Source organism: Meles meles, chromosome 1 (genome assembly GCF_922984935.1).
Source record: "Meles meles chromosome 1, mMelMel3.1 paternal haplotype, whole genome shotgun sequence".
NCBI classification, from domain to species: Eukaryota; Metazoa; Chordata; class Mammalia; order Carnivora; family Mustelidae; genus Meles; species Meles meles.
The window spans coordinates 38814977-38830961 of NC_060066.1; the positions used below are offsets into that span (position 1 = coordinate 38814977).

The window sequence follows — 15985 nt, forward strand, 5'->3', positions numbered from 1 at the left end:
TATATTTATAAAAGATTTTACAAAACAGTTATTCACAGTATGAGATCATAAATTTAAATGCAGGAGTGTGTGATGCAGATTATAAATTCTGTAGAAGTTTGGAAAAGGGGATAATTAATAAAGACTCAAGTAGCCAGGAATGTAACAGATGCTTGATGGGGGACTGTCCCATTTAGTTAAAATGGTTAGAGAGGAAAGAGCATTCTGGGTAGAGAAGAAGACATAAACAAAGAAGAAGTCTTAATGACATGGCGTGACATGGGTTTATAGCAGCTGGAGATTCAGTTAAGGTCAGCCTGATTAAATTGGAGGATATGTGAACAATGGGAAAATAAGATTAGCCAGAAAACATAAGGCAATATAGAAGACATTAAAATCTAGGCAGAAATGTTTAGCTTTTAATGCAGGGAAGAACTGTGGCCGTTAGAGATTTCAGTAGGATATTATGATAACAGTAATATTCAAGAGAGCTTGGTATGGTACACGGACTTTGAAGAAAGTGTGAAACTACTTTGTTCCTGGTAACATGTAGGCATTTTGCATGTCTTTTCTCATTGATCATCATAACTCCAGTGAAAGAAACGAAGATCTAGAGAGTTTAAAGAGCTTGCCTAAAGGTCTCATGTCTATTAAGTGATTTGAGCCAGGACTTGAAACTCGTGTCTATCTGATTCTAGAAGGTCAGGGTGGAGAGACTGTTCAGTCAGGGAGCTTTTCTCATATTCACCCAAGTATGAGGTAAACAGTAATTTACTCAGTAGCAGTAGGAATGAAAAAGAAGAGATAGAGCTAGGAGAGAGATTTCTGCAGAAGAACTTGCTCACTGAATGTAGGACTCAAAGAGAGAATAAACCTCAGAAGACCTGTTGGATTTTTACTCTCGGGTCGCTAACGAAGACTTCTGTGCTTTATAATAAGTAGCTGTTGGGGATTGTGGCAGACAGGAGAGACTAAACAGGTGGATGGAATGATATCTGATTTGGAAATGTTGAGTTTTAGACATCATTAAGCATTTAAGTAGTAAGTAAAGTCAAGAAGATTTCAGGATTTGGGAGTCTTCAACATATTAGATAGTCGAAGCATAAGAATGAAGAAGTCTCCTTAAAAGAGACTCATGAAAGAAGCACAAAAGACTGAGAGGTCCTGCTGACTTCATCATGCGGATTTAGGAAGAGGAAGGGCTATCGAACAGCTGAGAACAACAGGGATGCTCCTGTTCTCTGTATTTGTATTTACCTCTGTCAGAATTAGGTTTTGCTTGTTTGCTTCCACTTAAAGTGGAATAGATAATAAATGAATTTCACTGCAGGATCAAGTTTTTCCAAATAATGGAATGTTTGGTCTCTCAAACGGAACTTGTTATTTTTATGGCCCTATTTCAGTTTCTCTTTGGTGAACATTCTAAAGAGCAGTTTTTTGTTCGTACTTCTATTACTGATTTGATCCTTCTGTGAATTTACATTGAAGAACTAATGGCTAAGATGTGATAACAAAAGCAATAAAAGGCAACTTAAGATAAACAAGCAACAAAGGAAAGTAGATAAATTCAACTTCATCAAAATTAAAAACTTTTGTGCATCAAAGGAATCATCAAGAGAGTGAAAAGACAACCTGCAAATGTAGACAAATATTTGCAAAGGACATGAATAGACATTTCTCCAAAGAAGATACACGAATGGTCAGTAAGCACTTGAAAAGGTGCTTAGCATCACTGCTTGTTAGGGATGTGCAAATCAAGTCACAGCAAGATACCATGTATCCACTGGGTTGGCTGCTATCAAAAAAACAAAACAAACAAACAAACAAACAAAAAACAGAAAAGAACGAGTGTCAGTGAAGAAGTGGAGAAAATGGAGCTCTGAGCACTGTTGGTGGGAGTATAAAATGGTGTAGTAACTGTGGAAAACACCTTGGTGGTTTCTCAAATTAAAAAAAAGAATTATCATGTGGTACAGAATTACACTTCTAAGCATAGACCCAAAAGAATTGAGAATAGGGACTCAAATAGATAACTTGTATACCAGTGTACATAACAGCATTATTCATAAGTAAAAGGTATAAACGACCTAGTGTTCATCATCAAATGAGTAGGTAAACAAATGTGGTAAATACGTGTATATACACACATATGTACATAGATATTCCATTACACACACATATGTATATATTCCATTGCATATATATGTATAGATGTGTGTAATGGGATATAATTCAGTATATATATGTATATGTGTGTGTGTGTGTGTGTGTGTATATGTATATAATAGAATATTATTCAGTCTTAAAAAGGAATGAAATTCTGACACATGCAACATGGATGAATTTTGAAGACATTATGCGAAGTGAAATAAACCAGACACAAAGACCCATATATTACTTGATTCTCCTAATGTGAGGTACCTACAATAGACAAATTCATCATAACAGAAAGCAGAAAAGAGGTTACCAGAGATTGGGGGAAGAGAAGAATGAAGAGTTATTTTTTTTTTAAAGATTTATTTATTTATTTGACATGGAGACATCACAAGCAGATAGAGAGGCAGGCAGAGACAGAGAGAGGGAAGCAGGCTCCCTGCTGAGCAGAGAGCCCGATGCGGGACTCGATCCCAGGACCCTGAGACCATGACCTGAGCTGAAGGCAGCGGCTTAACCCACTGAGCCACCCAGGCGCCCTGAAGAGTTATTTTTTAATGGGCACAGAGTTTCTGTTTGGGATAATGAACAAGTTCTAGAAGTGGATGTTGGTGATGACTGCATTAATACTGTGAATGTACTTAATGCCACAGAACTATACATTGAAAAATTATTAAAATTTGGTAAATTTTGTGTTATATACTTATTATAATTTTAACCAAAAAAGCCAATGGCATTTGTATAAGGTTATGTAAATGTTATGGCTGTTAGAATAGTGCCAACATATTCCGTCTTTAATGTGTTCTCTTGTATTTGTCTTGTCACCATATTATATGTTCTGCATTTGTTGATAATTTACTTTTCCTAATCCTTATTTTATTTTTTTAATTTAAATTCAAGTAACATATAGTGTATTATTAGTTTCAGAGGTAAATGTCAGTGATTCATCAGTCTTATATAACACCCAGTGTTCAGAGCATCATGTACCTTCCTTCATGTCCATCACCCAGTTATTCCCCTGCCTTCCAGCAAGCCTCAGTTTGTTTCCTATGATTAAGAGTCTCTTATGGTTTGTCTTCCTCTCTGGTTTCATCTTGTTTTATTTTTCCCTCCCTTCCCCAATGATCCTCTGTTTTCTTTTCTTAAATTCCACGTATGAGTGAGATCATATGGTAATTGTCTTTCTCTGATTGACTTATTTCACTTAGCATAATACCCTCTAGTGCCGTCTGTGTCATTGCACATGGCAAGATTTCATTTTTGATGGCTGAGTAGTATTCCATCATTTATTTATTTATATATATATGCCACTGAACATGTGTGTGTGTGTGTATATATACACACATACACACACATACCACTTCTCCCTTAACCATTCATCTGTTAATGGACATCTGGGCTCTTTGCATAGTTTGACTGTTGGACATATTTGACTAGTGGACATTGGTGCTGAAAACATTGGGGTATAGGTGCCCCTTCGGATCACTACATTTGTATCTTTGGGGTAAATCCCTAGCAGTGCAATTGCTGGGTCGTAGAGTAGCTCTATTTTCAACTTTTTGCGGTGCCTCCATACTGTTTTCCCAAGTTGGTTGCACCAGCTTGCATTCCCACCAACAGTGTAGGAGGGTTCCCCTTTTTCCACATCCTCACCAACATCTGTCATTTCCTGATTTGTTAATTTTAGCCATTCTGACTGGTGTGAGGTTGTATCTCATTGTGGTTTGGATTTGTATTTCCCTGATGCCATGAGATGTTGAGCATTTTTTCAAGTATCTGTTGGCCATTTGGATGTGCTCTATGGAGAAATGTCTGTTCATGACTTCTGCCCATTTCTTGATTATAATCCTTATTTTAAAAAACAACTAGAAGCCTTCTATTTCAGCAAACAATTTCTGTGCTTGAGCTTTAATTATTTAAAACTTTAGATTATTTTGGATAACTTTGGCTCTTACAGTAACATTTGTATGTGTGTCTTTATATTAAAATTAGTAGTTATAATAGTATTTTTTCATTATTAAAAGTAAAATGTTTTTATTATTAAATTATAAAATATTTCTATAAAATTAAGACAGGGATGGGCAAAATAGGTGAAAGGGAGTGGGAGCTATAGGTTTTCAGTTGTGGAATAAAAAAGTCATGGAGATGAAAGGTGTAGCACAGAGAATATATGCCAATGGTATTGTAATAATATCGTGTGGTGACAGATGGTAGCTACACTTATGGTAAGCATAGCATAACAGAGAGATGTTGGATCACTATGCTGTACAATTGAAACTAATATAACATTGTTTGTCAGCTCTGCTTCAATTAAGAAAGTTTGTATGCTTTTTTAATTGTATGCATGTCATGTTAAGAATAAAGAAGTCTAGGGGCACCTGGGTGGCTCAGTGGGTTAAAGCCTCTGCCTTCAGCTCAGGTCATGATCCCAGGGTCCTGGGATCGAGCCCCACATTGGGCTCTCTGCTCAGCAGGGAGCCTGCTTCCTCCTCTCTCTCCCTGCCTGCCTCTCTGACTAGTTGCAATCTCTATCAAATAAATAAATAAAATCTTAAAAAAAAAAAAGAATGAAGAAGTCTAGCTGTCTTAGAAAAGTCTTCCTTCATTGCAGTATTTCTGCTTGCAGGACGAAGATGAGCTGGATTCCCACACCATGGTGAAGACTAGCTCAGAGAGTGTGGGCACGATGAAGGCCACGAGCACGATGAGTGAAGGTGCCCAGACCATGATCGAACATAATAGCACGATGTTAGAATCTGACTTGGGGACCATGGTTATAAACAGTGAAGATGAAGAAGAACAGGATGGAACTATGAAAAGTATGTGGCTTTTTCCCGCTGAATATTTTCTATTTTAAAAGCACATTTCTATCAAAACCAGGCTAGTTCTGTCTTACTTTTTATAGCCAGTTGTGGAAAATTTTGTTTCTGGGCATTATTTAACAGTAAAAAAAAAGTATGGCATAAATAAAATTTTTAAAAAAATTTTAGTATAGCAGAAAGCACATCTCTAACTGAGGGTTATGGAACTTTTTTCTGTTAAAAGATGCTAACCCATAATTTAATTTGTAAAGTATTTTAGAGATAAAAAGATAGCATTCCTAACATTTACTTTTCCAATAAAAAAGTGAACATAAAATTCTGTTCCAATAAATACAGCATAATATTATTTCATGTTGTCTAAATTATCACTTAAGCCACAGATGACATGGGGTGCAAGCCTAAGAGAAGATATAAGGGCTTGGTTGGGAAAGGAGGAAACACTAGGAAGAAGGATCAAGAGACAGGGATACTCCTGGAGAAAAATCAATTCAGTGCATATTTATTACCGTTTGTCATGTGTGAGGCATCGTACCAGGCATGCTGGGGGAGCTAAAATGATGATTAAGACTTTTTCTCTGATCTCTGTTGCTTATAGAGCAATGAAGACAGAGATACTTTCACAGACTAGCATTTCTTTTTGTGTATATATAGATTTTTAAAGATTGCAGTTAACAAGGTAGGACCTTATGATTTCACAGTTATAGGCCAAAGCAGATTAAGTACCTTATGATACCCACTGACTTCCTCTTCTCCCCATTACCCTAGTCACGTGTGGTCAGTGTCAAAGTCTAAGCACTAGGCTGTTTTCCACTACACAGCACTGCTTCTAAATGGCACAAAAGCAATAATACATGATTTCTTGCATTATAGAGCCTAGAAAGTTATAAATATTCATGGATTTGTTTCTACTATAAAATGAAAACAGGAAGCAGTTTCCTCTGTGACATTTTTGTTTTCTTTTTGCTACTCCCCCCAAGATGCTGCTTAGAAGGTCTTACCTCATGGCTTTAAGCCATTTGTTCACTGCTCTTACTTTCTTCCCATTTCCTAGTACATACAGCACATTATGGTTGTATACTTTGAAAGGAGGGTCATGAAGCACAAAATGCAAGCAGATTGCCATGTAGTTATTCCTGGGTGGGAACTGGGAAAGGGATATGAATTTATTTTTAATCTCCCACAACTGGTGAGTCTTCTGAGCCTTTGCTATGGAAAGCAGCCTGAAACATGTCTTCCCAGCTAGGCTTCTGACTGCAGTAGGCATTCTGCTTACCCAGCTGTATTGGATGGTCTTGGAGCCTCCAAAGCCAGCCAGTGTTAGGGTACAAGTTATGTGCCCTGTAGATCTAAAAGACTCTATGATAAGACACTTTACAACATATTACCCATTAGCATGGAGTATCGCTTTTCCACAGCTGATAAAATTCTTTTACTCAAACTCTGTAATTCTTAGCAGACTGGTTAGATGACCATTGAGTGCTTTGTTGTATCTTCTAGAGAGCTACTGATCTCCCTACAAAACTATATAAACAACTTTTTCTGTGCAGTCACATAGTTGAACATCAACATATAATCACTGGTTATTAAAAACAAGTTTTTATACAGTCAGATTCATTTTGGATTATATTTCAAGGATGAGATATGTGATGATGATTTATCAGATATCATACTTGAAAATTACAGTGCAGATTTCCACATTTTTTTTGTAGTGAGTTTTAGCTTTGACAGCCACAGAAATCATTCAATATATGTTATAATTTTATGCCCTAAATGTATTTTTTGGTCACAGAGATTTTACTGAACGCTCATTGTTAAGCTGAGCAGATAGTGACTTAAATACTTGCATTTGTTTATGTGCTTTAGCAAATTTTAAATCCCATGAACGAACTTTCCATGTATTTTAAGTATCTGCCATTTAGACATCATTCCGTAATGTGCGACTTCTGTGTTTCCCAAAATCTAATCAAGTGATATTCGTGTAACCTGCAGGGTTATTCATACTGTAATATAGCAATAGTAAAGAAAATAAAGAAGTTATTGAGGCAGAACTTACTTTCTCTGAAACCACATAATTAGTTGCAGTTTTTTTTCCATGATCTTAATCTTCTTTAAAACTTCTTATATTAGTTGATATGAATTCTCATGTTATGTCAAACCAAAACCCCATTTGCTAATTTGTCTTTAGCATTTTTGCCCCCCCAAATTATAGCAACATATTCTTTTTAATTTTCTAAAATCTCTATAGTATTATATTGTGTGCTAAAGATCCTGATTTCCATAACCTTTTCCATTGGAGTCTCAAATGAATTATCATATTCTTGTCAGTTTAAATTATGTTTTCATACTCTTTATACCGTTATTCATGAATCTCAAAATTATGGACCTGTTTCCCTTAACTCTGAGAAACGTGGTGATATGACTATAGGAAGCAACGTTATTAAAATATCTTTTGAAGGGAAGTAGAGAAAAGTGACCCAAAAATGTTCAAAATTTGATCTGTTTTTTTGAAAAGTGGGCCTAAGAGCATGTCCCCAGGAGAGCTCTCCAAACCTGTTTTCAGCAGCGATGGCCTTCCTCTCAGCCTTCCTCTACTACTGTTCCCACTCACATCCTCCTCAGAGCCCAGGGGATGTTCAGGCTTCTGCATGTCAACCCAGGTCTTTCACAGTCTGACACCAGAGTCAGATGGGTGTCTCCTTTCTTATATATTGTCCTTTTATCCAGTTTGAATTGTGAATATTTGATAGTAGGTATAAGCAGGTTAATTGTCATTAAGGAAATCAACATTTGGGACTTTCCATTCTGAAGGAGTAGATGAGGAAGATCCAGAATTCACTGTCATCACATTTATGAGATAATAGAGATTCTTTCTTTGGGAGTGGCTCTAGGAGAGTAGTTGTTTCAGCAAAGAAAAGACGAGAGTCTTTTACCTTGTTCAGTTTAGATCTACACAGTTGTGTTTTGTGTGGTGGAACTTTCCAGTCCTACAGAGGCAGGGCTGGATTGGTAGCTCTAGTTGTCTGAAGGGGAAACTATCTCTGTTGGTATCTAAGGAAGGGCCATAATCTCCAGTCAGGTTAGAGATTGTTTCCTGGCTTTAGTCACTCCCTCACTCATAGCCTTAACTTCTCTGTCCTCTTTTTCCCTCCTGGCAAAATGTGACTATGGGTCAGTCTGTTTGTCCATCTTCCGGGCATCTTCACTATGGCTGCCGAGTGCTGATGGAGGTGATCTCAGATCCGTACAGATGAGGATCACCTCTTGGGCCCTCAGAACTTTCCTATAGGCCTGTGTTTCTCACCCTCAGTTCTTTCTCCTACAAAGTGGCTATTTTAGATCTTCATGAAATTTCTTCCTGCCACTTCTCCTATCAGTTTCAAAGATGACCTTGCTTTCTGCTTCATAGAAAAAAAAAAATTAAACTTATCCTGTGAGAATGTAGAGAAGCTGTCTAGGTGTTCGGTATAAGATGGAAAAATTAAATCATCCTTGACTCCTCTTTCTTCCTCACCCCTCACTGAATGAACACCATCCCATGAATTCTGCCTCCTGAATATCTCTGTCCTCTTCCTACCATCTCTGCTTGCCTTTCTCTAGTGTAGATCCTCATAGGCTCTCACATGAAAGGTTTCCTGATTGATCCCCTGCTTCTATTGTTGGTCCCTACACTCCTCACAGATACAGCATCTCTCTCTTCTGCTTATAGCTCTCCAGCAACTGCCCACTGCTCTTAATTTAAAGCCCAATGTGGGTTAAAAGCCAGTAGACACTCTGATGGCTGCTCCCCTTTCTGTTTTCTTGGCTCATTGTTCCCTGTCCAGCTCTTTTAAGAGCTCCTCAGCTTTTAAAATGCTCTTTTATGCCTTTAGGCTTTTATTCTGCCCAGTTCCTCTGTTTGGATTGCTGGTTCCTTGGCTAAGTCATATCATCTTCTTAGGCGCAGTTAAAGGGTTGCTTCCCTTACTGATCCAGGCTGGGGATGTTATCCCTCCCTCCATAGGCTGCCACCTCACTTCATGCTGTTACTCTGAATAGCGTTTTTTTATACTGTGTTCTCATTGCTTGTTTCTCTGTGTTCCCAATGCTTAATGCAATATCCAGCACTATGGTAAAAGTTCATTAAATATTTTCTGACCAAATGATGCAGTGTAGTGAAAAGACCATGGGATCTGAAGTCAGACCGCATTTAATTGTGTTCCTCTTTTCTGAGCTTCAGTGGTGTGTATTTGTATTTCTGGTTTTTGTGTGTCTGTTTGTATGTGTGTGAGTGTGGATTAATTTAGGTAGATCCGTAAGGCACCTAGCAGGGCAGGTCATTAATAAGGGATAATCTCCATCTGCTCAGTCTGTCAGTTTGGCCTTCAAACAGTGTGGAAAGTTGGAACATCTGGAGAGCCCAGCCCTGCTTCCCGCAAAGTGAGGGAGGCTTGGTCTACCTGAGACTGCTCCTGTTGAGCCATTCTACTCAGTGGCTCTGTCCTTTGCCTTCCGAAGGCAGACTTTTGCTCCCACCCTCCCCTGCCTCCTCCAAGACCTTGCGCCATCTCTAGTTACTCAGTAAGATAGCCAGAGGGGATTCTATAGAGAGTAATGACCTCCAAAATGAGCGAGGTGGCACAGACATAAATGTGAGCGATTTGAATGGCAAGATGAGGAAATGGTAAGGGAGCATTCAGCTGGTTTGATTACCTCCTCCATAGGAGTATGATTGCTAATGCGTGTTGAGATAACTTGCAGGTGGGAGAACTGTATTACACTGTTTGTGCAATTTGATGTCTCCATGAGAAAAATGGGAAAGAGTACTACAGAAGCATGAAAGAGTATATTTGAATTTCATTATTATTATTTTTTATTTTCAGAAAAGAAAAATGGGTGGATTTCTCTAATTATAGCTGTCATCAGTGGAGGGTCTGGCATGTGCCAACATTATGCTTAGGACTTTGCCTACAATGATCTCATTGGCTCCCCACAAGGACCCTATAGAATAGCATTGTTACTACCATTTGTCCCTAGGGAAACTGAGACTTGGCAATGCGAAGTGACTTGTTCAAGATCTCACAGCAAGTAAGCAGTGGAACCAGTCTATAGAACCAGGTTTGGCCCCAGGTCATATCATTACTTAGGGGCTGGTGGACTTGACATCCCTCTTGGGCAGGAGTCTACAACATCTATGCATCCTTTAGAAAAGGAGACCTGGGTCATTATAACTCCACATAGGTTGCTGGGAACAAATCATATCAGAATATTATTATTTCCTTTTTTTAGACAGCATTGTTAAGCTTCTCAGTCAGAGGAAGTGCTAGGTTTGGATATTGTGTTTTAGGAGTTTGGGAAAGTATTCGACAAGGTCTCTGTAGAGGTCCTTGTAGACACTATAGTATGAAGTAGCTGATGTTCTGCTCTGAGGTTTGAACAGTTGTACCTAGATAGGCTTGTATTAGTCAGGGCTGATTGGAGGAAACAGAAACTTCTCTAGGTGTTTTAAACGTAAAGAGATTTAAGTCAGACATGGGAATATTAACAAAATCAGTGGAAAGGTTGGAGGAGAGGGCTGTGTAGACTAGGCCTCTAGGAATGACTCCTCCTATATCCCAGAAGCAACCCCGCATGGGACCTACTACTACTGCTGTCATCAAGAAGGCAGTGAATCCAGAGGCTGCTGTTAGCCTCTGGAGTTCCATACTACAGTCTGAGCTCAGTCTGCTCAGACTGGTATGCTGCTGGGAGACCCTCACAGCTTCATAACTGTGCTTGCCAGAGGCTCATGGCCTCTGCCTCCCCTCTTGCCTTCCCACTCATGAAAAAGTGTGCTTATTCAGATAAGGTGCGGGGAGTTCTGGGAAGTGCAGTGTTTAGCTCTCCACAGGCACTGCGGCAGTGGCTACATTTCAGTCAACCATAGTGTTAAATCATAAATTGTCAACGAGATTTCTCACTGATGCCCTAGGGCTTAGGCCTCAGTCCTGGCTAGGCTCAGCATTTTTTACAGAAACTTGGATGAAGCTTATAGAATGAAAGTCTGTTAGAATTGCAAATGACAGGAAGTGAAGCAAAATAAAAATATATTCTAAGACACGATCAGGATCCTCTGAGATCTCCACAGGCCGGGAGCAGTGGGCTTGATTTACCAGATAAACCCTGCTCCTGGGTCCGTGTAACTAACCTCACAAGTGCCCATCATAGCAGGAGCCCCTCAGAGATGCCAGTTCTGCAGACCAGAGTAGGGCCTGGGCAGCACTGAAAAAAATAAATTAAAAAATTGAAACAACAAAACTGTGCAAGTACTTCTGAGATGCGGCTCAGACTGATAACCATTTTTTAAGAACATGGAAATAAGCAGCTTCACTCTGCTCTCAGCACCTAGAACTTATCTGGAGTATTTCGGAAGGATGGAGACACAGTGGGGCATGTTCATCAGGGAGTGAGCCAGATGGTAAAGTAGAACGGAGGCCATGTTGTATTAAGAGGGGGTGGAGGAGGCCGCCTGGGTGGCTCAGTCCATGAAGTGTCCAACTCTTGATCTCGGCTCAGGTCTTGGTCTCAGGCGGTGAATTCAAACACTGGGCTCCACATTGGGTATGGAGTCTGCTTTAAAAAAAAAGAGTGGGTGGAGGAATAACTGATCACGTTTAGGTTTTACATTGTTTATTTACATTAACCTTTCATAACCAGTTTATCAGTGATTAAATATTGGGTTAAGTGATTATAATTGAAGAGACATTTTAAAATGTCCTCTTTTCATACACCTGTAATATCATAGTGAATTTCAAAATACATCACGTTTTATTGTTTCATTTTGGATAGTACATTTATGTAGTTTCACTTAATTACTAAGAGAAAGAAAATTGGGCTCTGCTTCAGATTTTTAGGAGTTTAGCCTGGAAGTAGGTTCTAGATTGATTTTAAAAGGGTTTACGAGAGTACCAAGAAGGGGAGGCTGACCATTAGGTATCCCTGCTCTCTCATTCATCTAATGTCCCTCGACGAAATTGTAAGTGAGAGACCATTTGCTCTGAGCCGCAATGTCCACGTCCCATTCTTTTCTTAGTGACATCTTCTCTCTAAGCTCTGGTTCAGTTCCTTTCCTTCCTTCTTCCTCCCCAAACCTATTTTAGGAAAGTATCAGATATATAGTTATAAAATGATTAATAATGTTTTATGTTCATTAGCGCCCCCCTCCCAAATTACAGAGCTTTGGACCAAAGGAGTAAATTGCTAAGGAAGGAATTTGATTGCCAAGAAACAGTTAACCAGTGTGGCAGACTGTGTAGGGGATATCCCATTCCCACATCAAGAGCTGGCCATTCTTTCATGAAAAACTGCTGAATGCTTCTTGAACTGCTAAGATTGATCTAGTGCATGACATGACCATAAAGGTGACACAGTGAACTACAGCTCCCACTTGGAGCTGAGTGTAAATACCCATAATAATACTGGGTATCGAGCAGCCCTTGGTTTTCCCTTACAGAGGTACAAAATGTACAGCGAATGTGTGGCTACAGTGGTTTGGAGTGAGTTAGTTACCTGTGGGTACTGAATATGTTCTGCTCTACTGTGTGCTCTTGATCCGTGGGATACGGAATGTTTAATGATGTGTGACCCAGCTTGGACCTCTTAGTGTAGGTATTTTGGTCATAGGATACCTCTTTTACTAGCAAAAGCACTGACAAGCATGGAAATAGTAAGAGTCTTTCTTGTACAAATGAAAATTTGTCTTTCTTGTAAAGGCCTCTGAAGAAAGGGTTTCCATAGACACACAGTGGCCATTACAATGGTCATTACTCACACAGGAAATCATCCCTTTTATTTAACTAAAATCCATGGGCTTCAATCTGTCTGTTTCCCTTTATTCTGCCCTCATTGAAGATGGAAAACAGCTGGTCACTATTTTCTGTGGAAGAAGCCATCAGATACACTCGGATACTTATTAAATTGTATCCTCAGACTTTTTCTGGCTGAACAATTTCAGTCCCTTTAACCTTTGTGCAGGTATTATTTTCTAAGCTTTTAATCTTTTTTATGAATAGCCTCTGGATCTTCTCCATGTTGTCCGTATCCTCCTTTGTTTTAAAATAGTCTGATGAAGTTGAGAAAAAGCTGATGTCAGTAGCTTCTGTATTAACATCCTGATTTTTATATGTATTCACCATACTCTTGGCAACAAATTAAAGGACAGATTTCCAAGATCATTAATCAGGTGGAACACCCACATCTTAAAATATTTTTAGAAGAACAAATTAGGTAATATTCATAAATCCCTTTGATGTTGAAATATCTAATGCTAAAGTTGTGATTAATTGTTGTTTCATTCCGTATACTTAAGTGTCTGGGTCATAATCATGTTAAGAAATTAAAAATTAAACAAATTACATTTTTTTAAAGTATTCTGGAATTCCTTTCTGTATTTAAATTTCCATGAAGGCATTTTACCTGCTTAGAAGACATGTGCAAATTAAGAAAGTTAATGACTAATTGTGGGTAGACTGGCATATTTGCTCAAGGTATTATATTCACACAATTTAGTTTCCTTGCACATATTCTGGGGAATGTGTGAAGGAGAAGGAAAACAATTTTTTTCTTTAAAATCTCACATGCACAAAGGGATTGAGTGGTGATTATTTTATTCTCTATTGCTACAGAATTTTTAATTCCACAGCAAGTAGTTGAAGGAATTGGGGCCAAAATTGTGGAACAAGGTCATTTGCAACATTAAATTTATTATTAAAATAAAAATATATTTTTACAAGCTAGGGTCAGAATTCAGCTGCAACTAGAGAAATTGTTGTCAGTTTAATGTGATTATTCTTTCTGTGTTTAAAAAAAGTATTTGCCATAGCAACCATAATCATGTAAGACAGAGCTTACAGCCCCAAGACTTTGTGCTTCACTCTTCTGTTAAAGGATCTACTATTTCTTCTTCCCTTTTTAAAAAAATAAAGTGTCAGAATGTCATTCTGTCTGTCCCACACTTCTGCGAACATGCATCTCCATGTGGACCCCGTTGCACACAGTGGGCATGTGTTCGACATTGTGTAGTTAAACATTACTAGGCAATTAGAGCTGCCCCCCTCCCCATAACTTTTAAAATAAACCTATTTTTGTCCTTAGAAATTTTAAAAAGAGGTTTTTAAAATTTTCTTTATATATAACACAGATATGTTCTACATGTTAATACTGTTTTAAATTAAATGATGGAAAATATTTGGAACTATATGCACATACATTTGTGTAAAAAATTATGTATCTGTATATCATGTTGTAAAGTCATCTGAAAAGAAAAAGCTAATGGAATAGACTGCCTTCTTTTATTTAAATTGGGTGTTAGATTTTTGTTAACTCTCTGTAGCAATGTTTATTTCTAACTTAGGAATGGGTTAATTTCCGAAACTTTGAGTGCAGAACCCAACAGGCATTTTACCATAGGTTTTTAGGCCAGCCTGTAAAAGAAACTTAAAAATTATAATGCATCTGAAATGCAGTGAAAATTAAACCACTGTGTAGAGTAGTAGATTTCAAGTTTCAAATTGGGGTATTCCTGTCATAAAACAAGATTGCTGCTCCTACCACTTCCGACGTCCTCCACGTGGGAATAGAAAAGTATCAGTTAGGGACTGAATTTGGCTATATGTACCCCCAAACCCAAATAATATGGCTTTAACAAAATGGGATTAACTTCTTTTCTCATTTAACAAGAAATCCAAAAACAGAGTGTCCTGCATTGGTAGAGTGATTTCATGCTGTCATTAGAGATCCTTTCTGTGACACCAGTTTAAGGTATTAATCTTCCCTTGTCCTCCTGCTTACAGAATAGCTGCTAAATCTTCAGCCATCAAGTCTGCATTCCAGGCAGGAAGAAAGAGCAAGAAGAAACAGGGTGGGGTAGAACCCATATCAAGAAAATAGAGCTTGCCCAGAAACCCTTTTCTTTTGTGTCATTGGCCAGAGTTGTATTACCTGGCCATTCCTCTCCCCAAAGAAAGGAGCATCTATAGATATTAGGTGGGCAGATTTTTCACTTTGAGGCACTGGGACACTGTTGCTGACTCATATGTCTTGGGACAGAAGCTCCTGATGAAGACACAGTTAGGACCAGCACAGGACTGTTGGGAATGTAAGTGTAGATTCCCAGAATGAAATTTCTTAGTAATTTTTTTTTCCTTTTGGTCTGTCTCCTCCCTTTTTATTGTCACTACTCATTTCTGACCATGTTTTTACTCTTCTTGAGTCAGTGCAGACAAGAATACTGTCTGGCTTTATCATTTCTCCTTACTCTGCAGCTCTAAAGGAAGTGCCTACCCAACCCATCTTACTTTTTGATGTGAAGGTTTTTATAAAAGACTAAAGTTTTCTGCTGCTTTATTCTCTGTATTGGAAAAGCAACTCAGAGATTTTATATTTCTCCTCCCCTTTTCTGCGCATGTTGCTGCTCTTAAAATGTAGGCCGTTTTAGAATAGCTACTCTATAAAATATTAGTTTCTGGGGCACCTGGGTGGCTCAGTGGTTAAGCCTCTACCTTCAGCTCAGGTCATGATCTCAGGGTCCTGGGATCAAGCCCCTCATCGGGCTCTCTCTGCTCAGCAGGAGACCTGCTTTCCCCTCTCTCTCTGCCTGCCTCATTGCCTACTTGTGATCTCTGTCTGTCAAATAAATAAATAAAATCTTTATAAATAAATAAATAAATATTAGTTTCCAATAAGAAAAGATTAATCTTGTATTTACTCAAATATAGAGGTCTGAATTAAGAGTCACTGGTATATCCAGAGATCCCTGACTGCTTCAGTGCAGCACCAGGACATTGGTGAAGATGCTGGGATGAAGAGTTTCATACCTCCTAGGTGAGAAGAAAACAAGGAAGCCTGTCTGTGGAGTTTCTGTGCTGAAGCCAGTGTTGACTGGAGGGAAGGGTGACTAAGCAGTGGGAGCCTGGCTTGGTGGGGGAAGCCAGGCATCAGGGAATGCTGTTTTCCTCAAGGGATTCAGAATGTAATAATATGTTGGGGGAGGGGGGATTGGTCTTTTTTTTGTTTGT

General features: G+C 38.6%; 1 protein-coding gene across 1 annotated transcript in view; it reads left to right on the plus strand.

The window, feature by feature from the left end:
• Positions 1–15985, plus strand: part of STK3 (serine/threonine kinase 3) — a 276767-nt gene that overhangs the window by 195238 nt on the left and 65544 nt on the right. The window contains exon 9 of the mRNA XM_045978097.1: positions 4760–4952. Within this exon, the coding sequence (XP_045834053.1) occupies positions 4760–4952 (193 nt within the window). The remainder of the gene's footprint in view (positions 1–4759; positions 4953–15985) is intronic.